Raw genomic sequence first — 27,880 nt, 5'->3', positions numbered from 1 at the left:
AACCTGTCCAGTCGTGCCTAGTAAGATGAATTAAAAGCAGCTTATTATGAGGTCTCTGCCTAAATTGATTGTATTGTAGCCTGACTTAAGCTTTACAGAATATCAGTTAGGCAACCATGAATCTGGACAAGCCATACTTTCTGTTTGGCCCATTGCTATCATTTCTGGACAGCTGAAACCTATGACATCATCTTTCTCCCTTTCCCAGGCCAATGAAAAAAAATCTCACACCTGTATTTTGCAGCTTTTGGTTCAAAGAAACTGTTTTCTGGCCTAAGCAGATGGTCTTCAGAGCTTCCATTCTATATTTTGACAGCTTAGCTGTGATTGGTCAAAACACCTTGCATGCTTTTTCGCAAGCTATTTTGCTCTGCTCTAATAGGCTGCAATGTACAATGATTGACAGATGCTATTCCCCCCCACTTAATCTTGGTTGATCCATCAGGGGGCAGTTAAGTCAATGAACTATCCTCAACCCCAGAAACTGTTGCTCCATTCAATCCTTATGTCTCCCAGTGAACTCCCTTTTGATATCCACCGATGTTGAATGAACTATGCAGCCTCTGATTTTCTGCACCCAGACTTAGTATTGCAAAGCTTATCTTCCGTTTTGTTTATATTTTAAACATCATCTTTGGGAAGTTTAGAATGTAGAACTGTTACAATCAGTGTACTTTGCTGCAAAATTCCCATTGATTTTCAGATAAGTAGAAGTAAAAGGACAACATGTCCCTGAATACTTTGAGTACTATAGCAATAATGGTACCCATAAGTCAGCAAAGAAAAGTTTATTATCAAAAGATATTATATGGGAAAGTTAGGGCAGGAAGAGCAATAATGGTGTGTGTGTGTGTGTGTGTGTGTGTGTGTGTGAGAGAGAGAGAGAGAGAGAGAGAGAGAATATCTGGGAAAACTAAGGAAAATATGAGAACTAGTTAGAGGAAACAATCAGCAAGGAAGGGATAGGAAGGGCAAGAAATAGGGAAACAACCAATCGGGCCTTATGTTTATGACTTAGTCCCATTGCCAACACACAAGGCTGCAATTTTTGAAGTTGTCTTTAGAAACAGCTGGGAGCAGCCTGGGAGAAAAAGCAACTTAGCCTACAGTTTTGAACTATCCTTAGATAGCATTGTTTGAGCTGCTAAGCCCTTGCATTGTATCACAACCCTGCTTTTGTCCACTAGATGGCACCATATATCTTTTAAAATAATCCTAATGTAAGTAGAAAAAAAATCCTCACTTGTCAAAGGACATATATTATGTAATAATTATTGAACAACTATTTTCTTCCTTTTCAAACCGAAAATCATGGAAAGGCTGAAAATGTTAATCACAAAATATATTCAGATTTGTAAAACAAGCAAAATACCTTTATTTACAAATATAAAACATTGGTACAAATAGCCATTAAAAAAAATGCTTAGCAATGATGTCACAAATCAGTATATTCATGATAAATCCTCACTTCTGACTTTTTGATACTCTGAAAGGATCTGATGCTTTCACTCCTTGTCCGTATGTTTGATTTTCTGAAAAGCCGCCGTGAAAACGATCTACACATAAAAAAGTAGATGATTGGATCTAGGCAGACATTGCTTGCCGATAGGAAAACAGCCACTTCCTTGCAGTAGTACAAGATCTTGTGGGCTGAAGCACCTAAATAATTATCTAACTGGCACAAATTAAAAAGGATTGTGCATAGATGGTATGGCACAAAGCAAATAAAAAATACGGTCACCACCACCCTTATGCTTTGTCTGTGTTTCCTCTTGTGACTTGAAGCGCTAATAAACTGCTTGCTGGATTTATAGATATATTTGGATATTTCAATATAACATCCTATTAATAGAATCAGCACAATGACAAATATGCCATTATTGAAGTAAATGATAGCATTGTGCCATTTGACTCCGAATGGGCTTTTCAGTTTTAAGCAGTCACTGGTATTTATCCTAGCTGGGTAACTATTAGTCAGGACCAGATCTGGCAAAGCTAAAAACACCATAACAATCCAAACCACAAGTGACAGAATCTTAGTGAAAGTAATGCTGTACATCCTGGAATCTCCAAATGGTTTTACCACTTTCAGATATCGATCAAGGCTAATAAGTCCAAGAAAAACGATTGTTGTATACATGCTGGCATAAAACAAAACCTTTGTAAACCGGCATAGGAAAAAATGGAAGTACCATGGCCCCAGCCTTGAATCTTCAATAATTTTAAATGGAAATGTCAGAGTCATCAGCAAATCTGCAACTACAATGTTTTTGAGGTAGAATATAAAGCTGGTCTTGCTTCTGATGTGGAAGAAAATCCATACGGCCAAGCTATTCAGAAAGATGCTTGCCAAGAAGATAAGGAGATAAAGCAGAGGTAAAACAATAGTTGTAAATTCATTATTGATGGGATTCCCAATTAGGTCTTGTGAATAATTGGCCCAAAGATTGATGTCTTGACCCGGAGACTGATGATCTACAGAAATGATGGTTAAAAAGGTTGGTTAAAATAGAATAGAATAGAATTCTTTGTTGGCCAAGTGTAATTGGACGCACAAGGAATTTGTCTTTACTGCATATGCTCTCAGTGTACATAAAAAGACAAGATACATTTGTCAAGAATCATATGGTACAACACTTAATGATAGTCATAGGGTACAAATAAGCAATCAGGAAACAACATCAATAAAGATACAAGCAACAAAGTTATAGTTCTGCAGTGGGAGGAGATGGGTGATAGGAACTATGAGAAGACTAATAGTAATGCAGTCTTAGTGAGTAGTTTGACAGTGTTGAGGGAATTATTTATTTAGCAGAGTGATGGCATTCAGGAAAAAAACTGTCCTTGTGTCTAGTTGTTCTGGTGTGCAGTGCTCTATAGCGTCATTTTGAGGCTAGTTGTTGAAACAATTTACGTCCAGGATGTGAGGTGGTCTGTAAATATTTTCACGGCCCTCTTTTTGATTTGTGCAGTGTACAGGTCCTCAATGGAAGGCATGTTGGATATAATTGCTTTTTCTGCAGTTCTAATTATCCTCCAAAGTCTGTGTCTGTCTTGTTGGGTTGCAGAACCAAACCAAACAGTTATAGAGGTGCAGACGACAGACTCAGACTAAAAAATTGTAACTATTTCAACGATGCTCTCAGGAAGTATTAACATAAATCATAATCACAATGATGGGCAGAAAAGTCTGACTCATTTCTCTTTTGATTCTAGTTCAAAGGCCCAGGAATCATAAGACATGAGAATCTGTAGTGTGATGTGGGTTACTTTCCTTAATTATGGCAAGTCAGTATTATGCTGAAGTTTCCTTCTTTGCCCAACCCAAGAGTCTTTAAGAAGTACTTTCTAGGCATTCTCTCAACCAAAAATAAATCTCTTTCCTAAGATCTATTCAGTATAATAGGACTGGAGCATCTGGTGCTATGAGAACAGACCAATTTTCTACCAGGTTTACATATATAACTTGATACTAATCTTGATATTGCACTATTTAGTTATGATTGTAGAAATGGTATATAAGTTGCCAAGACCATGATAATTAGTGCTTTAACATCATGTCTCATTGATTTTTTAGCAAGGATTGGAATCTGGGAGTTTCAATGAAGTAGCATCCTTTTAAAAATATGTATTTACCCAAATGAATTAATTATGCAGTTGGTAGTAGTAAAGGGCATTTGATTATAACTGTCTGTTATGTGCTACTATACACATTCACACAGACTACTGTAAATGCTTAAATTCAAGTAATTGTGAACCTATAATTGAGTAGTTGCCTCAGAGAGCAGCACTAGAATTAGTGGGCAAAAATTATAAAAAGACAAAGTTCAGCATTAGAAGGAACTGTGAAATAGAAGAATTGTGCAGCAGTGGAGTGGAGATGTTCTTACTTATTAGTAGGAAATATTTACGCAGAAGAAATGCTGAAGTTGCAAGAACTCAGCTGCATATTAGACTCGATATTCTCAAAGATCACTTAAGGGTCACTTTTGTATAGGTGAAATGTCTGGAAAGAGTTCTATTGGTCAGGATATTTAGGTTTGTGTGTTTCCATATTCAACACAATTCAATCCCTGAGGAATGACATCAGGAAATTATTGTTGCTTTATACTACCCTTTTGAGTTTTTCAAAAGCTTCAGGTTGACCACTACAAGAAACACGGAATGAGACACAACGGATTTTAAGTCAAGCTTTGTAGCATTTTTCTGCAGTGGATCATATAAAGTTTGACATTTAATTCATTTGGGAAAGTTTTTCTTCTAAAGCTGTCTTTCAGCAACAAAACTGGTATTTCAAGAAAATTATAGTGCTGTGTTAATATTGTATTTTTTTAAAAAAGAGCTTTAGACCACAGTTACAACAATGAGGTGGCAGGGAATACATTGTTTTAAATAATGAATACGTTTAGTAATACAGATGAGTAAGTTCCTGCTGCATGCAAGGGCTTGTTGAGCTTTGCCTCTGAATACTTAGGGATACAAAGAGAACTGAGAAAAAAGTACATCTTTTGTGTTATAATTCTTAAGATCAATCCAGCAATTGAACAAACTTCCTAAGAAAACTTTGAAGCCTTTTTTGGTGCGTGGGTGTGTGGGTTGGTGTAATATTGCATGTCTAAAATATGAGACTGTCCAGTAAGATACATATATGTGATCTACCGAATAAAGGAAAAATAGTTATATAGGATTGGCGAGGTAACTGATATCTAATTCTAAATTTCTGCCAGTGTCATTGCTTTTCTAAATGCAGAGTTCATACAAGCATGGATCATCTTTACTGAATTCGGCTGCATTTTTGTAGCTGATTACAAATAATGTACAACATGTATGCTAGTTAATATTAAACATGGTTTACACTGTTAGAAGTATGCATAGAAAAGGAAGGAACAGTTTATGGGAAATTCTTGAGAAAGATCTGCAATCCAATGCTCTATGACTTTAATTTACAAAAAGGAGGAACACTTTTTTTAACATTAATAAAATGAATGATAAAGATGGGATAACCCATAGAATAACTTTATATATGCTTTTAAGACTAAGACAAGAACATAAAGAGTAGCTTTAGATTGGAAAATGTTTGTGAGTATTTTTAAAAACTAAATAATGTAATTATTAAGATAATTAAACAACTTTAATAATAACTAAAGTAAATTTATTAGGCCAATTAAAATTTTTAATAATTGTTGCAAGCTGTCAATTCAGGAAGCAAATTTATGAAGAATAATAAAGAGACTACATAAAAGGAAATATAGCTGATAATTGGACTGGGTCTATGGAACCTAAGTTGGTATTAGCATATAAAGTTACTGCCTTAATGGAATTTGGATTATTTTTCAACCTAATTTCCTACATAGGCATCTTCTGTTATGTTCATCTGATGAATGAAATAATATGTTCCTGGGCGAAAACTAATATTATTTTATTGAATATTAAATTTTACATTAATATTAATGGTATCAGCATTTCAGATGATAACATGAAATAAACTAGGCTTAAGCACTTAGCACACTTTTCTCCAATATATTTTTGGCTGTTTTAAACTTCTGAAATTTAATATAAAAATAATGGTTGTAAGAAGGAAAAGACACTTTGTTTCTTTCAAAACAAATGATTTTCTTTTAATACTTAATGAAATTGGAATTCACAAGGGGGGGATCCGAAGTTGCGACGACACAACGTGTGATCTCAATGCTCTGAGATCGCAGTTGACACTTTTGCCTCTGGTTGGTCCAAACGGACCTAAACCGTCCCATAGAGACGGTGAACAGGAAGAATACATCTTGTTGATCACAGGGACATCGCAAAGTCTCTGATTGATCCAAGAGAAGCTCTTCAAGCTGGTGATAAAAAATCCAGCCAAATGGCTGATGAAGTCGGGGCGGCTCCAAAATGGAAGGATATGGAAAGAGAAAGTGTTTTCAGCTGGTGAGGAATTTTTAGTGTTTTAAAAACCTTAAAATTAATTTAAATTGGAGAACAGAAGAAATAAGCGGCGGAATTAAATTTGGACTCGTTTTGAACAGTGGGTTATCTTACTTTTTAAATGCTATTTTTACGGATGGAATTTATGCAAGCCTTTTAAAACAAACGTATTAAGTTTCCTTCTTCTATTTTTTTTCCTTTGACTATTCTCTGTAATCTATGGACTAAAACTCTCCTCTTTCATTACTGTGGGTGTTTTTCTAACTCATTTACGAATCGGACCTTTTTTTTAAAAAACTTGAAATACAAAAAGATAAAAAAAGAAACAAAGAAATGGTAACATTGTAACATTATAACGCTGCTACTCAGAAACTAGATGTTTGTGTATTGGAAACGAAATACTTTTTTCACTGATTATCCTGGCTTGGCACTTCAAAGACTTACAGCTTATTTATAGAGAGTGATAAGAAGAAGAAAAACACACAGATGTTCCTTTGAAGTAGATTTTTAACCAGAGAAAAGTGAAATGTTATTGTAATACTTAATCCTGCTAAAACCTTCTAAGCTAGAGTAGCAGTGTTCGTCAGCTGGAAATCATGGCACACTTTCAGCACCGGAAAGAAGTTTTAAATCTGCAAAAGATATTCTCAGAAAAACAGAAATTATCGAATACAAGTGAGAGGATAGAGAAGAAGTTGGATTACTTAGTGCATCTAACAGTAAAATATGATGGAGAAGTTGAATATGTTCATCAAATGGAAAAAGTGGCGGTTAAAATCCAAAAAATCGAAGAGGAAAATGAATATAAAGAAATTAAAATTGCTGATATTTATGGTGATTTGTTTGTTTCTGAAGATGGAAAGAATGGAATACTGAAAGAGGAATTAAATGGAGGGGAACCTACCCCAGATGAGAAGATTCAGAAGGGGAAAAAATAAAAGAATTTATGGATTTAAAGAGATAAATCTTATTAGCAATAGTTTTGATAACACCACCAACAATCAAAGAAGCAGATTAAGGAAACAGAAGAAGGGCGTCAAAATTACATGAGAGATCTTATAAGCAAAGAGTTGCTAAGAGGAGTCCATATAAAGCTGATTAAAGTGATGATTAGAGGACTGACGCCACAAATGGCAGAAGATATGACACTGTTTTGTTATTGGAAAGATACAAGTTGATAGATGGAAGAGTATAATTTAAAACTAGCTAAACTTAGCAAAATTTAGTGATAATAGATATAGTTTAATACATAATTGATAATGATAATAATGTATACAATGTGTAGTGTTATGATAACTAATAACTGGATATGAATATTGAATGGTACCCATGAAAGGAAGATTAGAAACCCTTTTGGATTATATATAAAGGTTAATAATAATAAAAAAGAATTAAGCTAGATTCAGTTAAGTCTTGATTACTAGGGGGAAAATGATATGATGCAGGATATAGTCAAATAAAGGAAGGATAATGATAATAACGTACATATGTATGGGTACAATATAAGGAAATGAGATGTAAATTGTAAACAGTGATTTGGAAAGAAGGATAGAAAACTTTGTTATTAAATATTATGGATGTTTAGCTAGAATAGGATATAAGGATTTAGTGTCATTGGAGGATTTTAGAAATAGTAAATGAAAAGCCAGTATGTGGTTATGTATTAAATCTTGGTATATTTTATGATGAAGGACGTTTAAACGACTATAGTCAAATGAAAATGGGGATATGATGACAGTAACATGTATAAATATCTGAGTTAAAATACTTGAGTTAATATGAATTATGCTTGATGACTGTGGAAGAGATGCACGAAAGTCTTTTTGTAACCAACTGATACACTTTCTACAGTATGTAAAAAAGGAAGATTTTAATGTGTTGTGTTTGTTTTGAAAAAAAAAAACTTTAATAATAATAAAAAAAAGAAATTGGAATTCACAAGAAGCTAAAAGTTTCTCCAGGAGCTTCATGAAATTTCATTGTTTCTGTGAATATCAGAGGTGTAATTTTGTTGGGAAACATATGTTTACCTAAATGAAACAACTATACATAATATAATTATAATCATAATGCAATTCACATAGAAAACACAATTTGTTTACTAAATAGCTTCACCTAAATAAATTGGCTGCAGTGTCAATAGTTTCCTTTGAAAGTATTTGCTTTCTCCCTACCATTAACACTATTTTGTAAGATTTCATAAAGAATACAGATTATCCAAAGCTCTGGCAATTTATCTTAAATGTTATATGAAGATTAGAAAAAGTCCTCATTATGAAACTGAAGCCAATTTGATGTAGCGGTTAAGGCACCAAGCAAGAAACCGGGAGACAGTGAGTTCTAATCTCACTGGGTGACTTTCAGACAGTCATTCTCTTTCAGCCCCATGAAGCAGGCAATGGCAAACCACTTCCAAAAATCTTGCAAAGAAAATAGCAGCGACTCAACCGGACAATTGAATAGCAATGAAATAATCATAACATTTGCTTGCAAAATGTTATGTGAATCTTGCAAAATTATGCTGAAAAAGCAGAGGAAACCACTTAAAAGTTATAGAATTCCTTCTTTTCCTTCCCCCCTAAAAAAACACAACAATTATTACCTGTAAGGTTCAGATATGATATATTAGACCCCATTATTACTGTTGATTTGCACATCAAATGCTTTTCAGAAGTCATGTTGGTGGCAACTGATCTGCAGTATATGATGGATTGTGAAAATTTTAATTTCTGAAAAATATAAAAATGTAAATATTTACAATGAGCAAATAATTCAGTGTAACTATCTTATCAATAACTGGACAGGGAAAGAAGCAGATGGAGATGATGGTACGTTTGTGAAGAAACATGTCACAGTTATTTTCTGTATTGCCATTCTTTCCTTATCTTATTAATGAACACAAATTGAGCTCAAATCAATGGTCTTGATTTGGCTGGAACTCTCGATTTCAAGTAGTACTAATATTATTTTTTTCCATAATGACCATATTTCTAATTTGTTAACACAGTTTACATTCTTCTATATCAATGCTTCCTATTTTGTTTTAACTATCCAACTGTGCCTCACTCTTCTTTTTAAATCTTTTCTTTCCCAATAGAAAAAGATCAAGGTTTCAACAACTGTAGTTGAACTCTATCAGCAGTCTCTGCTGTAAAGTTGAAAGACAAATCACCAAACAAGAATTCTTACAAGCCTTCAGTGAATAAGCAGCCATCACTTCTGAAGGCAAACTGTTTCACTGGTTGATTGTTCTTACTGTCAGGACATTTTTCCTTAGTTCTAGGTTGGATCTCTCTTTGATTAGTTTCCATTGGTTGTTTCTTGTCTTGTCTCTGGGTGCTTTGGAAAATAGGCTGATGCCTTCTTCTTCGGGCAGCTTCTCAAATATTGGATCACTGCTATCATGTGTTTCTTGGTCTTTCTTTTCACTGGATTAGCCATACCCAAATTCTGCAACCATTCATCATGTTTTGGTCTCCTAATTATCTTGGTTGCTCTTCTTTGTACTTAGTAATGTTTTCCAGTAACATGAAAGTTAAATAAAGAAACCCTATCATTATAAACAGAGGAAAGAATACTATTGAATTCTTCTGTTCCCAGAATTATCTAAGCAGAAAAAAATAAATACTAAGATGTGAAGCTTATTTGGAGGATGTCCAGGGATTTTCTATTGTTTGTACAAGTCATCAAACGTCTTCTCAACTTAGTTTCATCATGAAATCCTCATGGAGTGATTTTTATAAACCTGATTCGGGGTAAACAGAGAATATGACTGTATATATGGATAAGGAGAGCTAATCTTGGCATTCTGCATGCATCAGAGGTAGAGATAAATTATGTAAGTAAATATTTATCAGCAGAGATTTACCCACATAGTAGTTTTTTTTAGTGGTCACAAACTTTTTTCTTCATTTTGTCTACATTTATGAATGACCAGCATTGTTCTGGTGTACATTATATTTCTATAAAATATACTTTGGAACCTGTATGAGAATTACTGAATACAGATGCTCTGCTATGTTTTGGGCGCTTGGAAAAAGAAGTTTGTATGCCTGGTGTTTAGATAACAGCAAAACAATGTTTATATATGACAAGTATTGAATAAATCTTATTACGATCAAACTACTTCAAACTATGGGACTCATTTGAGAATCCTTGAAGAAAAGAAAATGTGTGTGTGGGAGATCAGGAGTGAGAAAGAGAGGGGACCATCATATTTTTTATGAAAGGCTGAAATTTTTCCTTCATAAAAATCACTTCAGGTCTATTATCTTCTTTGCTTATCTATATGAATGCAGGCAAGTTATAAGGGGATTCAGATACAAAATGAACTAAACCCAGACTGAATGTAAGTATGGAAAGATAGCTGGTTGGATGAATTTGGATTTATTCCAAAAATTTCAGGTGAAGGAGTAACAGAGCCTGAGAGCAGAGTCAAAAAAGCAATCAGCATATTGCCAGTACATAACCACAACTGGACTAAGTCCAACATCTCTTTGATTCCATTAACCTTTATCTCATGCCAAAATTTGCCTTCCCAACGCTTTTTATGGCAATTCAGACAATCACTGGCAGTGAGGTTCAAGCAGGTATAGTCTATTCAAAATAATATAACATAGATTATGATGAGATATAAGATATGTTTTAAGAACATATGTTAGAATGTTGGAAATGGTTTTAAAATCAAGTAACATTTAAAGAAGTGTATGTATAGGGCTGCAATACGAAGGACTAAAAGTCAACTAATTTGAATCTCAAATGTAAGCTATTAAAATGTTGCTGCCTATCAGATCTTAAAGTCATTCTGAAATTTCATGGCCAACTGAAGATTGCTTCCACATTTCATTTTGTCATATATATATATATATAATTATTACTTGTGTGTTCAGAAGGGAGTGGCAATCACTTTTATTTCCATTGTTTGCACTATTTCATTTTGTGCATTTTTGACATTAGTTTATGACAAAACAAGTCTTCCTGCTTAATTATAAACATCTGAATTTTTCTCTTTAAGGAATTCAGTATGACAGCATTTAACATGTTAAAAATTCCCACCATAGCTCAATAGAATAGCCCACTGCCTTGCAGTCAATGTAAGTTGCTTCATATTCAAATGCAAATAATCCTAACCAGGTGTGTCCAAATCCTAATCAAGTGTTTTGCAAATATTTTTATATTTGATAATTTGACTATCAACAGACGCTTTAATTGTCCTTTGCTAATGCACTACATAGCTGTTTCAACAAGAATTTAAAAGAAAAGAGGAATACTTTAGCTACTAATTTTAATAGATTTTGTTATTCTATATTGTATAACATGTATAAAGTTAGAGCTTATCAAATGGGATAATTGTATAAAAGGTATGTACGATGTTACAGGTATTATGCAATTCATCAGTAAAGTTGATGGACAGGTTTGGATATAGAAGTAACAGTCTTACTCAAGAAACAAAATCATAGATTGAAGGATAATAGATAAAAATATCTGATCTATTTCTATATGTTTCAAAACGAAGGATGATTAAAAAATATTGCATAAAGAGATACAAATCTCAGCCTGGGTTGCCATTTCCGTTTCCATCTGTTTTGTTTGTTTCAGTGTCTGATTACAAACAATCCAATAATTTTAATTCTGGATGTGTTTTTGATGTAGCCTGATATGGATGCTCTCTTTTCTTGAAGCCTGTGAAATAAATACGTAGCAGGTTGACAGAAAGTCTGTTTTGATGGAGAAGAGAGATCTCAACTCTGAAAGAAATGAGGGAGGCTGTTTGCACAGGGTGTGGACATCTGCTGTTTGTATATTTTTTGTTGAACTTCATAAGAGGAGATTTTGTGCAATTGTCTACTACAGTGGAGCACCAATGCAGCACTTGGCATTTCAGCTAAAAATTGCCATCCTTGATTGTTACAAGTGTTTACTCTAGTGGATTAATACAAGTTTAGTTTTTTTTCAAAAACAATAAAAAGTACCTTGGGAATTCTCTTGTATATTTTAGCCATTTTTCCAGTTTTGGCATTAAGAGCTTAGAACAGTGCAGTGCTAGGTTTTTTTGTAGGCAAACTTTGCTATTTATAACAGAGCAAATATGGAATATATACTAGAACAAATCCATTTGGTAAACATAATCGTGCATCTTTTTATACACATTTTCAATCAAAGCAAACATCACTGTTTGACTAGACTATATTTTGGGGAATATAGTTAGAACATTATCTCTACTCAGTTGATCCATTATATTGATGCTTTAGGTTACAATATTGTTAGGTGAGTGTCAGAATTTCATTAGTTTAATTCTAGACCAGTGGTGGGTTCCGGCATCCACTACATGAACGCACATGGATGCGTCGTTACCTCTTGCGATGCCACAGCGAGCCTCCACGATGCTCCAGCTGCTCGGTGGAGCATCACGCAAGCGCTGCATGCTCTGTGTGCGTAAGCGCCGAAGAGCTCAAATACAAGTAAGGGCGCATGGCCCTTCCGGAGCTCTGTACCAGAACGGTACCCGGTGCTCCGGGCAGACAGCTGTACACCCGTACCGGGGCATACCACATGCAACCCACCATTGTTCTAGACACAGTGTGTAATTATCTTTTAATTTTAATAAGACATAAATCTAAAGAATTGAGAAGAATGCTATAAGCTGTCTCCTGCAACCTATGATCCACTAGAGTCATTTGATTAATGACTATTCAACTTTTGAGGACTGCCAGCAAAGTAGAAGTCACCCCTTCTTGTCATAGCTTGGCTGACACAGGCTTACACAGTCAGGAAGTTCCTTCTGACATGTAGACTGATCTATTTCCTTGTACTTTTGCAGATCACACAAAATGACAATGGGCGGCTAATATTTTAAAGGGATTCATTCATCTTCCTTATGATGCCATTGCTGAGAACAGCAATATAGATCACTGCAACCATTAGCAAATAAAAACTTTTCTGAGATCCAGATAAAATATGTGCCCAGTATTCCCCTAATCTACTAAAATAATAATTCAATTGAAGGAAGTAATGTTCACCTCACATTATTTAGAAACTAAACCTTTGCTAACTCCTCTTGATTGTAACACGCCTGTCTAAGTGTTCACATACATGCTGCTTAATAATCTATTGGAGGTTTATTACTTGTTAATCATCATTGACAAATCTATATTTATAAGGGCCTCCCCCATTTTTTTAAAATAAAATTTTTATTTTCAAACAAACACAAACACACAAAACATATAACATAAAACCCTCTTCAACTGCATACAGCGTGTCGATTGGTTACAAGGTAAGAGCCAAGGTGGCGCAGTGGTTAAAAGCAGCACTGCAGGCTACTGCTAGATCAGCAGGTCAGCGGTTCAATCTCACCGGCTCAGGGTTGACTCAGCCTTCCATCCTTCCGAGGTGGGTAAAATGAGGACCCAGATTGTTGGGGGCAATATGCTGACTCTCTGTAAACCGCTTAGAGAGGCCTGAAAGGCCTATGAAGCGGTATATAAGTCTACTGCTATTGCTATTGCTATTGCAAGGTCTTTTTGCATCCTTTCCATAGTCATCACTTTAGCTTTATCAAAAATCACATATTGTCAATCAAATATCTTTATATACATTATTATTATTATACTTCATTTACTTGATTATCACTATTGTTTCTCCATTTTGAACAAGGTATTCTAAATATGTATCCATTTATATTATAATGATTCATTATATCATCTTCAATATATCTAATAATAAAGAATTTTTTATATCCTATTCTAAGTCATTCTATTATTTTAGTATTGATAACATTCTCTAATAATTTTCAATTCCACGTTTTTTTTCCATTATTAGTATCATCAATCTAATATAGATGTATACAAATTGTTATAATGGTTAAACATCCATTAAGCATAGCTATTGTTACATCCTTTTTATATGAGGCATATTAAATTTGAAGTAAATTTATATTATTGCATTTGATTACATCATCCTGAAATCATCCAATGATATTACATCTTTATATTCTATTCTATATAGAATTATTTATCTTTTATAAAAAGGTTTTTCAACATCATCTCCATCATGCTCATTTACAGTTTGTATAAAATTTCATATTATCAATCTAGTATATATAAATGCTTTATTATAATTATTGATCATTTATTTGACTATAGCTATTATTACTTTGTATTATACATAGTACTCAAAGTTTAACTACATTTAACTAAATTTTATTGTGACATTTCATTTCATCATCCTGTATCTGCCGAAATTACTCTCATTTTTTTCTGCCAAATTTTCTCCCCTTTCTTCACCTATGTTTTGACATCTGACAGAGAGTTCCAGTTCATCGATCTCTCCTTTATGTATTTTGCACTTCTCATTTCCGTCCACTCTCGATTTGCTGTCAGTGTCAACAATTTTCTTATCACTTTCATATGTGTCTGTGATTTTTTGAACTCTGTCCTCAAATTTCATTGTTGTTTTATAAGTATTCTCAACTCTTCCCTCCATACTTTCTGTATTTTGATCTATGATTTCAAGTCTATTCAATTCTCTCTGTGATTATTAAGACTTTTTGAATTTCTAGCATAATTATTTGCAATGTTAGTTCCGTTTCTTCTTCATATTGCACCATTTTTCCAGGTTATAAACACAGCCACTAAAACATCCAAGGCTTTTGCTGGGTGTCAAACAAATTCAGTGAAGTTTTTCAGGTCAAAGGTTTCTCTTTCCTTCAAAGGAACACCTGTATAAATGAACTGTTTTCCACTGACCCTTTCAGTAAACAAAGCCAATAGCTTTGTAATAGCAGATGTTACCAAGTCTCCAGCCTCTAGATGGCAATGTTACATCTTTTCCCTCTATTTTTGCCTCTTTCTAAGCTCCGAACTCCAGAAGAGAAAAAAATGTTTAAAGATTACGATCCGGATGAGCCTTGCGAGGAAAGACTTTTAATCCACGAATACAAAAAATGGGAAAAGTATAGAGGAAGAAGGAAAAAAAATGACCAGTCCAGTTTAAAAGTAAGAGGCATTTGTAAAAAGTCCATCCGTATAAAACAAACAAAATTAAAGTGAAAAAGATAACACAATAGTTTTTAACCAGGGTTAATTCCCCACTTGCTTTCTTCTGTCTTCAATTTTATTTTAACTCTAGTCTTTTGGGTTTTCTCTTCTCTAATAATAAAGATTTTTCTCACCCATTTTGACACACTGTCTCTCCTATTCTGATTCCGTTTCAGGGGTCTGTCCCAACCTTCTGTAGCCATGGCTGCTTCTCTTGTTGCAGGCAAAAAGAGTTTTCTCTGGATCAATCAGAGGCTCTACAATGCCCCAGAGATCAGCAGGACATGCCCTTCTCTATCACTGTTCCTTCAGAATGGTTTAGATCCCAAAAGGATCATCCAGCAACAGAGCAATCCTGTAGCCCCAAGATTGCATGTTGTGTCATAGTGATGTCAGGCCCCACCTCTCTGGGGCCTCCCCTATTTTTAAAGCTGGGGGTATAATTTGTTCCCTTCTTGTCTCCTGGCACAATCACCAATCTTTCAGTTCTCAAAGATTATAGACAGCAATTCTGTTTTCCCTTCTACTAGTTTCATCATTGAAATTAGCTAAGATCTCTCTTAATCCTTCCTTGTTTATTAAACTTCTTCCAATTGCATAAAAATTACTAACTAGGTTCTGTTTCCATTTTGAAATAAGAGAAATGCAAAAGAGCCCTTGATAACTATTATTTTCATAGCATCAGCCATTACCAGTTCATCACTTTCTTCTTACCCTACACCTTCTGGCACTCTCCTTTTGTCTCTCATGTACTAAAAGGTCATTCTGTTATATAAATTTCAGTTCAATTTTAGCTTAAAACTTTTTAATACTATTACTACCAGTTTCTGAAGACTTTCATAATCTTTGTATTCTTCATTGGTTATGTGTTTCATTTCCAATCTATCTTTCCTTTTCCTTTTCAGCATTTTAGAGAGATCCAAGTTTGTCTCTTAGTTTCTCTATTTTTTTTCTTGGTGTACAAAATATTCATGATTTCTCCTTCAATATCTCATTTTATAGACTTTCTCATTCTTCCCAGATACTTCTTCCCAGATACTTTTCTCTTTCAATGTTTTAACCATGGGATCTGACTTAGCTTGTGCCCTTGTGACCTCTAGACTGGACTACTGCAAAGTGCTCTACATGGGGCAGCCCTTGAAGAGCATTTGGAGACTTCAGCTTGTCCAGAATGCAGCCGCGCGAGCGATCGTGGGTGCACCTCGGTTCACCCACGTAACACCTATCCTCCGCGAGCTGCACTGGCTGCCTATTGGTCTTCGGATACGCTTCAAGGCGCTAGTTGTCACTTATAAAGCCCTTCATGGTATTGGACCTGGGTACTTGAGAGACCGCCTGCTGCCAATTACCTCCAATAGACCGATCAGATCCCACAGATTAGGCCTCCTCCGAATTCCATCCGCCGGCCAATGCCGACTGGCGACTACCCGGAGGAGAGCCTTCTCTGTGGTTGCTCCGACGCTCTGGAACGAACTCCCCATGGAGATTCGAACCCTCACCACCCTCCAGGCCTTCCGCAAAGCCCTTAAAACCTGGCTGTTCCGACAGGCCTGGGGCTAAAGAGCTTTTGCCCCCCTCCTTGAATGGTATGGTTGTTGTGTGTTTTAATTGTGTATTGTTATGTTTGTTTTTTTATCCCCTGTCTGTACCCCCTTCCCTGACTGAATTGTGAGCCGCCCTGAGTCCCCTTCGGGAAAAAGGGCGGCATATAAATGTAATAAATCCAATCCAATCCAATTTTCATAAAAATCCACTTTTCTGAAGTATTCAGGACTAATTCTTTCAGTTCCTTTTCCTCTGGTTATACTGAAATTAATGATAACATGATTGTTATTCATAAAGGTACAAGTCTTTTCTTAACAAATTGATAAAATTAGATTTAGAAAAACAGATCACCCTTATTTTTATCCACCGTCTTCCATACAATGTTATCAGCAAAAGAGGACATGCATTTGCTAGAGATCCACCTTGACAGAATATAGCAGATATCTGGATAATTGAAATCTTCTATTATCACTATCACATGACACAGACTTGTTATCTGACACAAGGCCTGATATGAATCTTTTGTCTGCCCAGATAGTCCAAAATAATCTATTTGGACAATGTCATTTTTGCTTCTCTCTCCAGTTATTCTTATACAAACTTTTAGCAGAGTTTCCATGTGTTGATTCCTCATTTTTTTGCAAGTATATTTTCTTTATGTCAAGTTCAAGACTATGCATCCATGACGCTTGACTGAGGTAATTTTGTATTTCTGTACCTTCAGTCATCTGCTCAATTACACTAGCTATTGTTGAAGCCAATAATATATCAGGGGAAAGACCAAAGGAGAGCACCCCATGCTGGTTCAAATCAGTCTGGCAGGGAAATCTTCCAGTCTCTGGCTGAAAATATCCTCCTCTGCACAGGGAGTGAAGGGAGGAACTGCCTAGCCAAAAGAAGTCAGAATGTCTTGTTCAGCCCACCCAGAGAAGGAATGCAGAGAGAATAAAAGAATTGCCTGTTGAAGGAGTGCAGGCTGTTCTTTCATTCTCTTCACGGAAGCGAACTTCTTCTCTGGGCTGGCCTAATGGAGCGTTGGTCAGCTAAAGAGTGCAGAAAACTCCTTTCCTGGATGGGCTGAATTTTCTCCATCCAGTGAAGGAGTTCTTTTCTGCACATAGAGTGAAAGAACTGCCTGTCCTTCTTTGGCCTCCTTAACGGCTGCAACTGGGAGAATGATGTGATTACATGGGTTTCTCATTTAACAACTGCAACAAACCATGACCAGATAATTCTTGCCTCGATTGTGGTATCTAAGTGAGGACTACCCGTGTTGACTTTTTGTTATAATATTCATAGCCATTCTAGAAAATGTGCATATAACAAAGCAAAATACAAAATTTAATAGCTTAATCATTATTAGCATAAACATAAATTAATACAGCTAACTAGTTAATTAAACCAAAGCAAAATCTGCATTATTTCAGTTGCTTTGCATTTAATTGCCAGAGCAATTACCTTCCAAACAGAAGGAAGCTGTTTAAATTCCAAGCAATAAGACACAAATTTAGCAAGATTAGCTAATGTTGAAGGTTGTGTACTTCTGAAAGCAGAAGTAAACCAAGGTTTTCCCCATAACAACAATGCTTTCAGAGATGGAATAATTCTGAACAAATGGCATAAAATATTTCTACTTCACCAGCGTAGACTCAAGGTCAGCCTGGGGGGCAGGAGTCCCTTAATTATATTCTTGTCAGGCATGTAAGATCAGGGCCACATTTGAAGTTCCAATGAAACCAATTTATTCTTACTCGTGCCTAGGCATGGGAATCTATTCAACCAATGGTTAGCACTATTTTGATGCTTCATATGGGTTAACTGTATTTAAGAAAGGTTGGACTTCGTTTGTTTGTGGCTATGTAGGGATTCTAGGCTGATTTCTTTTTTGACTCTGCCCTTCTACAATTCTATAGATTGTCATACCAAGTTATACAAGTGTTAATATAGCCTGTCCCACAAATTATATCACAATTATGCTTTATTTTTTTTCTTCCAATCACAAAGTGTACATAATTTATGACATTCATAATTTAGGAAGCAACATAATTCATTATTATAAACTTCAAAACATGAAGTACATAACTGGGGAAGCAAAATTACGTACTTTATCCATTCTACATATACTGAAATTATGAAATAGACGTTTACAGTCAAAATATTTTGTTTAACACTGAGTAAAAGGAGAACTGAAAAAGCAACAGGTGCATTAACTGTGGTATATAATAAGCTTATGCATCTGTTCTATTGATTTATTACATGATAGTTAAGAACTATGTTTCGTTGTTGCTTCAATTTGTGTGTTTGTATAGTATATAATAGTTTGGACAATATTTAGCAAATGAAAACAAGTAAAGTCCAAACTACAGTACCTTAACTTTTTACTTCTGTTCTTGTTTACCTATGGTATTAATTGAACATGATTAATTAATTTTAGCACTGACAGACTTTAAAGTAAATTTACTTTGGCAAATTGGTAAAATAGTCTACTCTGGGACTACAACAATAAATTAAAACATTCTTCAAATTCCTGCTATGACCATGTTCAAGATGGAGCTGCACCTATCCAATGGTGCTGTGGCCTATCTGCTTATATAGCTTACTTTGAAAGAAATAGTTAACATAATTTTAGCCCTTAATAAGTAATTCTATACACAATTAATAATAAGTCCCAGCAATACAGTGGTGGGATATGACCGGTACACCCCAGTATGGGCATACCAGTGCCTGCCGGGAGCACGGTGCTCCGGAGGGACCACCGGCCTGCCCACTCTCCTTACCTCTATTTGAGCCGACCGAGGCATTTGCGCACACACATGGGGCATATGGCACCTGCGCGATGCTCCACTGAGCAGCTGGAGCATCACGGGCAGTGGGTATGCATGCGCACGCTCTGTACGTGCACATCGTGGATGCCCAGCCCTGTTGCAGTGTACTGGTTGCAACGGGAGTGGAACCCACCATTGCAGCAATAGCTACAGTAGGGGAAGTGTACACTGTTCTTTCCTTTACATATTCTTTATATCGACTCCCTAACTATATATTAATTCGCCTTAATATAGGATTAACAGAGAAAACCAACTCTATTGCTTCGTTCTACTGAACCTGATATAAAGCTAAGAAAATAAAATTGCCCTAATTCCCAAGAGGCACTTATGTCAGGACAGGCTGAGACTGTGCTGCCTTTTGTCTCAAGGCTGGATTTTTCTCTTTTTGTCAGACACATGAGAAATATCACATAGCAATTAAAACAGTGAAAGAATTCCAAGCAAGCTTTGTATTTAAATATCTACCAGATAGTTAATTAGGCTTGTAATTAAAATGTATAGATGTTCACTGTATGCTATTAAAATATAAACATAACTGTATTTATATTTTAACTGTAACAATAAAAGTGCATTTTGAGAAAGGACTACTATGGTGGAAAAAGAGTACTATGTGAGTACTATGTGTGTCTCTGGATTAGCTGTCCTTTTCTTACCCTCTGTTAGTTCTGTTAGAAACCACAATATTTCAGACTGAAGACAGTGCTCAATAGATACTTGAGATTTTGAGATGATATTGTGGGTGCCTATACAACATCTACCATGGTAGACTTTCTTATTCATAAAGTGAATGCGATGATGAAACGCAAAACATCCATTTATCAGAAAATTAAGCCTACTCTTTCAGCAATGGAGTCTAAAGGCTTTCTTACCAGTGACAAAGAAACTACGTGTTATGCTAGTGCTATGCAACTATCCAAATACGGCAGACAGAAAGACTTGGCACAAAAGGAGACCTACAGTTACCAATCTTGCATTGAGGCAAGCTCAAAAGTTCATTGACTCCCTGCATTCAATAAAACACTAGTTTAGATGTCCCAGAGGTGCTTTTTGAAGAGGCAACTGGACTTTCTTTGAAGATATTTCTCTTCTCATCCAAGAAACTTCTCCAGTTAATAGTTTGGATCCTTTCCTGTTGTTTTGATAAATTCTTTGTAAATAAATTTCTGCCAGGTTGCATATGCATCTTCTGCCACATTGTCATGTACAGTGTGCCTCTTAGAAGAGAATATTTCTAGCTCAGGATAGAATTATAGAGTCCTTAGTGCTTTGGGCTTGCTTGTTTTCCTCCAGATGTTCTATTACCCAACATCATCAGTGCTATACTGTGCTAACATCTTGCTAGCAATGATGAAGTTACCTAATTGGATAATTAAACATGTACAAGAAAATAACAAGCCCAGGGTCCACCAAGGCTCCTCAATACACTTTTTATCTATAAACTAGGAACCTGTGCTTGTGTTTTTTTAATTTACTGAAGCATAGTCTTTTAAAAGTTTCTAAATATCCTGCCTTGCTTTTTATACCAACAAGCAGCATGCTTTAAACAGTAGTACCAATATCAGTGAGAGATGTGTTGTGTGTGTACTAAGTTAACATTCTAACTAGTGATCTCTAAATAAGTTGGGATGGGAATTCCCAGGATACACAATTAATATGACTTTGCTAATTGGAAATTCTAAATGTTGGATTTGGAGCAGGGGTGGGTTTCTCGCCCCGTTCCAACCGGATCGGTTGGAACGAGGCCGGCGGCGTCCTCGCGCACGCATGTGGCGCGCGCATGCGTACTAGCGTCTGCGCGATGCTCCAGCTGCTCCTGGAGGATCGCGCAGGCGTTCTGCGCATGCGTGGAAAGCGCAGAATTCGTAAAAACCGGGTAAGGAGCGGGCGCGGGCGCGGGGGGGGGGTTCGCCGTTCCCGGAAGTTACTTACTTCCGGGTTCGGCGACCAACCGGATTGCAGGGACCGGTGCGAACCGGTCGAAACCCACCCCTGATTTGGAGGGTGCAAAATTTTCCAAGTTATCAAAAGTGCTAGCCACTTTTTAAAGCAGTCAAAGCACCAATCTACAACGTGTTAATGTAACACTAATTTTACATGCATACTGGGCTTCTATTTAAAGAACCTTATTGACTATCTCTAGGAAGGACAATTCTGTGCCTGAAATTTGCAAAACAATCAAGAAACAGAGTAAGACAGTGGTAGTTTAAGAAACAATAGGAACGACCATTTAGCTGCAGTTTATGTTGGTTTTTGTATTATGTTACAACTGATCATATTTCCTTTTACATCAATCTATAATCTTAAAGTTGTCAAGGCTGAGAAATACTGCTTTATATAAAATTGCATCAAAAGGAAATTTATTGACTAGAGATATCCATTGTAAGATTCTTATAAAATTTGAAATCCATGATATTTAGAAGAATAACAGAGTTGGAAACATGGTAATAATTCCACATGATAAGATTAAGTAAGCTACAAGCACTGCCCCTATGGCTGTTTAGGGAACCACCTTGTGATCCTTGGATCATGGCCCATAGCATTCTTTTGATTTCTTCTTCCAAAGTCACAACCCTCCAGTATTTCAAATCTTGGAATCTCTACTGCAGGTATGGTATATCCTACTTTGGAAACAGCCTTCTATTTATATGTCTTCTTTTTCTAGATAAAGGAGTCTGATATCTGAGAATTGCCTCAAATAGACCATTTAATCTTCATATCATGGCAAACAGCATTTGACCCTCAGTCTTAAAATGAAGTATTTCTAATAAAAATCTCTCATCATTCATTGACTTGGTTGCAAAAATAATCCATTCTTATTTCATCATTTTTTATTTAACTTTGCAAGCTACTTTACTCAGAGACAAGCAGTAAACATAAGACAGCTCATATTTAATCTAAGTTCCTCTTAGTTCTCAGGTCCCATCTTCTTTAGTCTGCTTAAAATAAGCTCTGCAAAGGAAAGTGCTGTTCTATACTGGAGCAAATTAAAGTACAGATAAATCTGTTCCAATAAATCATTACAAATTTGCCTTTAATCATTTGGCATTTCATAGCATGTTTTGCTTTTTTCCTGGTGTAAATACATGCAGAATAGGTTGTGAGGAAGTGAGGAAAAGTGCAGAAATATTTACAAATAAATTCACAAAACATTTCCTATTTAGATATGTAACTGTACAAGTATTCCTGGGCACTGTAATACCTTATGACTGTGAAGACTATATTGTAGAGAACAACATGTCCTAAATTGCCAAGTACCTTAGAAGTGGAATACATCCAGAGAATACTGCATGCTATTACTTGCAAGAGAAATTGTATAGCTGAGTGACTTCACTCTGTCCAGAGTTCCTTTAGGGTTGGGAGTGGAGGAAAGGCAATCATAATTAAAGAATGGAGACAGTGAAAGACAACTTCTATGTAACGGGGAAAGTTGTAGATGAAAGGAAATAAGAAAGTACAGGCTGAGAATTTTCAGAACTTGTGCACCATCTCTATGGTTCATCTCACATGCCCACTGTGAGTCAAAAGTGCTTATTGACTCTCCACACATTCATGTAATTTTTGGCAACTATCAAGGAGATCTGTTCTCACAACCTTACTTGAAAACCACAGAACGAACAAATAAGTTATGAAGAAAGGCACTTGGTCTTTGATTCTGCTGTCAAAGGAATCAACAAATGATGTTTACGTATTCAATAATTCTACATATTTAATGTCTTGACTATAAAGAAAAAAATATATCCTAGAACAATGTACCTGCAACGTTTGTAAAATTATTCAGACTCCGCAACAGAAGCTTTACATCTTTACATAAAAAATAAAAATATTAAATATAAGTGAAGTAGGAAAACTTTAATAAGTCACAAAATTTATTTTTAAACTTTCTGAAAATTCAAATTATCTAGCTTTCAGATAAATTGCCCAGTAGAGAAGTTTACAGCACTGTCCTATTTTTTTGTCTTTTTTTATTTTTATTTTTTTACCAAGAGTGAAAGCTTAGCAACTACACTGATGGTATTTAAAAATGTGGAATGTTAATACTTTTGTTTATGGTAGTTTTTAGGGATTTCTAGTCTGACATGTGCTAGCATGATCCTTCTGTATCCCTAGTACAATTAAGAGCGTTAAAATCCAATGTTGTTTTTCTTGAACAAGAGCGAGAAGTTCTAAGAGTATTCTTTCACTTTAAAAAAAATGGAACATACAAATTTTTATAATATAATGCTACTTTGCATTCTACTATAAAATAAACCAATTTTGAACTTTATCCTCTTTTACATATAGAGCAACTTATATTTCCTTCTGTATAATTAATTCAACAAATATCAGTATAGATTTCTACCTTCAGAAACACTTTCCTTCTCGCTAATTGCACTTCACTCCAAATTACATTCCTTGTTGAACAAGAAGATCATGAAATAACACAAAATTCAATCAGAGCCCATAGGCTTCCCTGTCTGAGAACTTTTAAACATTACCTGTCATTTTTCTTTCTTCATTTTCCTCCCACTACTTCCAGGTTGCATTGTGTTCTTCCCCAAAACAACAACAAAAAATTCTTGTTAGCTTGAACCAGGAAAAAAAAAAAGATAAACATATATCCTGACTGGAAATATATAAAATCTCTTTGAATAAAATGAATTTGTTAATAAGAAGAATGTCCTTCAGGTCTTCTATGCCTGAACTGTTCCGAATGGCTTCAGCAAGGAAGAGCTTGAGCAACTGGCTGATCAGTACCATGACTCACAAACTAGTGTAGGTGAGATTTGGAAATTAGGACTATTTTTTTCTGAGTCAAGGGTAAAATTAAAGTGATAGACGGCACAGGAAAAAAAATCAGAAGAGCGTGTTTTACCCATACAAAGTTTTAGGTAAAAGATGCTTACTTTTCATTTGAGATATGTGCAAGGAGCAGCAACGCTGTTTAAAAAATAACCATGCTTCACAAAGAAAATAATTCAAAGGGAGAGAGGCAAAATAATTTATACTCATATGTGGTATGTTATCAGTGAATAAAACAATTAGCATTTATATGTTGTCTTTTTGATAATTGTGCTGTACCAGGATGCTGGAGGTCGTCTGAATGAGAGATAAGGTTTAGACTAACTTTAATTCAGAAAAAACACCAATACAAATAAAACTTGCCCTTCTGCTTGTTCAAAGACTGTCATTTTTTGCCAGTTGAGTTTTCCTAAGAAAATAAAATTTGCATATGATAAACTTTGCCATTTACCAGAATGCAGGTAGTCCTTATTTAGCAAATGCAATTGGGACAGGAAACTTGGTTGTACAGTGAAGTGGTCACTATATGAACCTGTAAATGTGCTTATGATCTTACTTCAGTTTACAGGTCTGCTTACAGACCTGAAAAGATTTTAAATGTGAGGACTGGTTGTAAAGATATTTTCATTACTGTCATAATTGCAGTCACTAAACGTGCCAGTCTCTAATCAAGAACTACCTGCATAGTTTTGTAAAATCCAGAATGAAAGCATTTTTAAGGTGCCTTTTACATCCACTGCAATATCATGATCTATTTCTGTCTAAATGCATTGTTATTTAACCAAAGCTTCAGTTTTTTCATGAAAATAATATTACATTAGAGCTAATTGCATATTGCTGATAAATTTGTTTATTTTAATTTGTATTAACTTACATATTATTGTTATGTGTATTGTATTTGGCCTACAAGAGTCTTTTTAATTTCTTGCTGCCATCTAGTGATTTATGGTATGCAGTGACTCAGTGGTTAAGACAGTGAGTCTTAGACCATTAAAGGTCTACAGCTTGGCAGTTCAAGACCTGAGTGCTACAAGATGGAGTGAGCTCCCATAATTTGTCCCAGCTTCTTCCAACTAAGTAGTTTGAAAGCATATAAATGCAAGTAGATGAATAGGTACCACATAAAAGCATATGGAAAGGTACCAGTGTTCTGTGTTTCTCTGTACATTCTGTGCTGTGGTACGATGTCATGCTGGGCACATGACCACAGAAATATCTCTGGGCAACCTGACTCTTTGGTTGAAGAAACAGAGATGAGCACTGCCCAGTAAAGTTGGTCATGAATAGCAAAATAAAACCCTCAGAGACACCTTTACTTTTACTTTTTCTGCATCTAGTGATTATTCTGATTTTTACAGCCCAGAAATTGTAGGACTAATATTGTAGAAACATAGACACAACCAGTGACGTGCAGTCAGGTGAGGCAGGGGAGGCACAGCCTCACCACTGTCATCATGTAAAGGAAAAAAAAATGTAAAAGGAAAAAGGCGAGAGCTGAGGTCAGGCTGAGCTAGTTGCTGCCAGAGTCACCATGGATGACTCTGCTTAGTGCTTTAAAAAGCGCTCTCTACAGGAGAAGGCAGGAGAACAATGTGCCTCATCTAGCCTGACTTTAGGTGTTTTATGATCACTCGAGCAGAGTTAAACAAGGGTTAAAAGACTAAAAATTCCTGATGTAGGTGAGGCACGTCATTCTCCTGTCTCCTCCTGTAGAGGGCGCTTTTTAGAGGCTTTTTTAAACAGTTAAGCAGAGTCATCAACTAGCTCAGTTTGACCTCAGCTCTCACCTTTTTCCTTTTACATTTTTTTTCTTTTCATGATGACAGGCAAGAGCAGAGTTGAAATCCACTCTGAAACAGCTGGAAAAGGTACGTGTGGGTCGGAAGAAGGGGGAGGAGTTCAAACTTTATCCTCCAGGTGTGGGGCTTTGGGCAAAGGCTGGAGGGAAGTGCTCTCCCTCCCCAAGTGTAGTTTGTTTGCAGGCAGAACCACGTTGTCTTTTCAAACCTGTAATCAGTGAAGCTGGGCTGGATCCTTCCAGGGCTGGGGGAAAGTGTGTGCGCTTGAGTATGGCGCTTTTACTGGTTCCTGCCTCCTCCTGTGGTCTCCCTGACTCCCTCCAATCCAACTTTGTGTGTGTGTGTGTGCTTGTTTGAGATAGAGTTTGTTTGAGAGAGAGAGGGAAGGGGGTAGGAGACATAGTCCAATCCAACTTCTCTCTCTGTGTGTGTGTGTATGTTTGAGAGGGGGGAGGGAGGGAGAGAGGGAGGAAGGAGGGGAAGGGAGAAGAAAAAGAAAAAGAAAGAAGGAAACTTATTTTGCAAAGGAGAAAAACAAATGCTGTCGCTTTAAATCTGAACGGAGCATGCCTGGCTATGGAATTCTTGGAGTTGAAGTCCACATCTCTAAAAAATTTTGAAACCCACCACTGTGTCAGTGCCTCACCAGCCATAAACCTCACCGCACGTCACTGGACACAACATATAGCTGAATTGGTACATCTAAAACAGTTTGATGGGTTAACACAGTTATTGTACTGAGGTAGTTAAAATTGAACTTTGGTGTGCTTCTAACATAAGCATTTGTTTGCCAGCCCACAAGCTAAGGCTTGTTAAACTCTGTCAGCAGGTAATGGAAAAACCTCATGACATTAATAACAAAAAAGAGCCAAATACAAAGTTATAGCTGAGACTCTACAGTCTATAGAGTATTATTTTATTTTTATTACAGGTGGATTAGCAAGAGTTCTGCAATAAATAATGGCATGGGAGTGAACAGGAAAGAGATATTATCCAGTTTACAGGCAATACTTTAAAATGTGTTGATTTTTGCATGTGTTGGATGAAAAGCCAGACAAACTTGTATCAAGGTGGCATTCTCAGCCTCTAAAACAGTAGAGGTTCAGAGTTTTTCAGTAGAAAATATAAGGTAGCAATCAGTGACTTGTGATATCAATTGCTCATTATCACAAAAGTCTTTATTTTGCATTTTAAAACCTTTGTTGCTTGGAAGTTGTTTATGTAATATCGTTGTGGCCCGCCAGCGGCCAGCAGAGCTGGCAGCAGATTCAGATGGTGAGGAGGCTGGGAAGGAACATGGGCCAGTCCTGGAGCCTGGGGAAGGTTCCTCTGTGTCGGAGGAAGAGAGGGGGCCAGAGCCATATGCCAGTTATCAGCTGCCTTCAGAGTCAGACATCAGTGAAGCAGACCAACAGCTGGAGCCTGTTTCCAGTGTGTGCATGCACAGAGTTGCCAAACAGCTAAAGGACAGGACTTGGGAGTAAGGCCACAGGGAGTGGAGTTGCAGGGTACAATTAGTTCGCTTAATTGGCTTGTGACTCTTCGAGACTCCTTGCCTAGTTTTTTCAGGTATTGGCCTGTCAGCTCTCCAAGCCAGCTAAGGTCTGTGACTGTAAATCCTCCCTTGAAAAACTTTACTGGATGTGAATGAGCAGAATTCACATTAATTGATAAAAGAGGTTTTTGTCTGGACCAGGAGTTTGCTTCATGCTTTTGGGAAACCTAGGTCAGAACAAATATGTTTGCAATAATTAATGTTGAGATCAGTTAAATCCCAGATGTGAAACTGCAATCTGGGCAACCTGAGAAGGGACACAGATTCCATCAATCAGTCGTGTGCATTATCTTGACTTTTTTTGATAACAACCGCCCCCACCCCAATACTGTAAAATAATCCTGCAAATCTCTTCCAATCTTGGAATGCATTCCTTAACAAAGTGTGTAAAAGCTAGTGTGACCACTGAACTATTTGTGA

The 27,880-nt window shown here is 36.2% G+C and overlaps 2 protein-coding genes across 3 annotated transcripts in view; one reads left to right on the top strand and one right to left on the bottom strand.

Moving 5' to 3' along the window:
• The window catches only part of MED12L (mediator complex subunit 12L), a 192,006-nt gene that overhangs the window by 90,857 nt on the left and 73,269 nt on the right, over window positions 1-27,880 (top strand). The window lies entirely within an intron of this gene.
• On the bottom strand, window positions 1,070-24,025 carry GPR87 (G protein-coupled receptor 87). The gene is made up of 3 exons (XM_087725384.1): window positions 23,803-24,025; window positions 8,525-8,651; window positions 1,070-2,475 (listed from the first exon to the last, which is right to left on the bottom strand). Exons 2-3 carry the CDS (start codon window positions 8,598-8,600, stop codon window positions 1,436-1,438), a joined length of 1,116 nt encoding a protein of 371 aa, XP_087581510.1. The 5' UTR covers window positions 8,601-8,651; window positions 23,803-24,025; the 3' UTR covers window positions 1,070-1,435.

Source organism: Thamnophis sirtalis, unplaced genomic scaffold (assembly GCF_051295495.1).
Source record: "Thamnophis sirtalis isolate CommonGarterSnake01/CBP01778 unplaced genomic scaffold, rThaSir2_p1.2 scaffold_11, whole genome shotgun sequence".
Lineage (NCBI taxonomy): Eukaryota > Metazoa > Chordata > Lepidosauria > Squamata > Natricidae > Thamnophis > Thamnophis sirtalis.
The sequence above is the reverse complement of the archived record's forward strand: the minus strand, read 5'-3'. Positions and strand labels throughout refer to the sequence as shown.

What these genes read in the sequence shown, in the direction of transcription:
- GPR87 (XM_087725384.1), bottom strand. Translation starts at nt 8,600, where the DNA reads ATGACTTCTGAAAAGCATTTGATGTGCAAATCAACAGTAATAATGGGG. An exon ending in ATCATATCTGAACCTTACAG is followed by an intron (nt 2,476 to 8,524) that starts GTAATAATTGTT and finishes TCATTTCTGTAG; the next exon opens with ATCATCAGTCTCCGGGTCAA.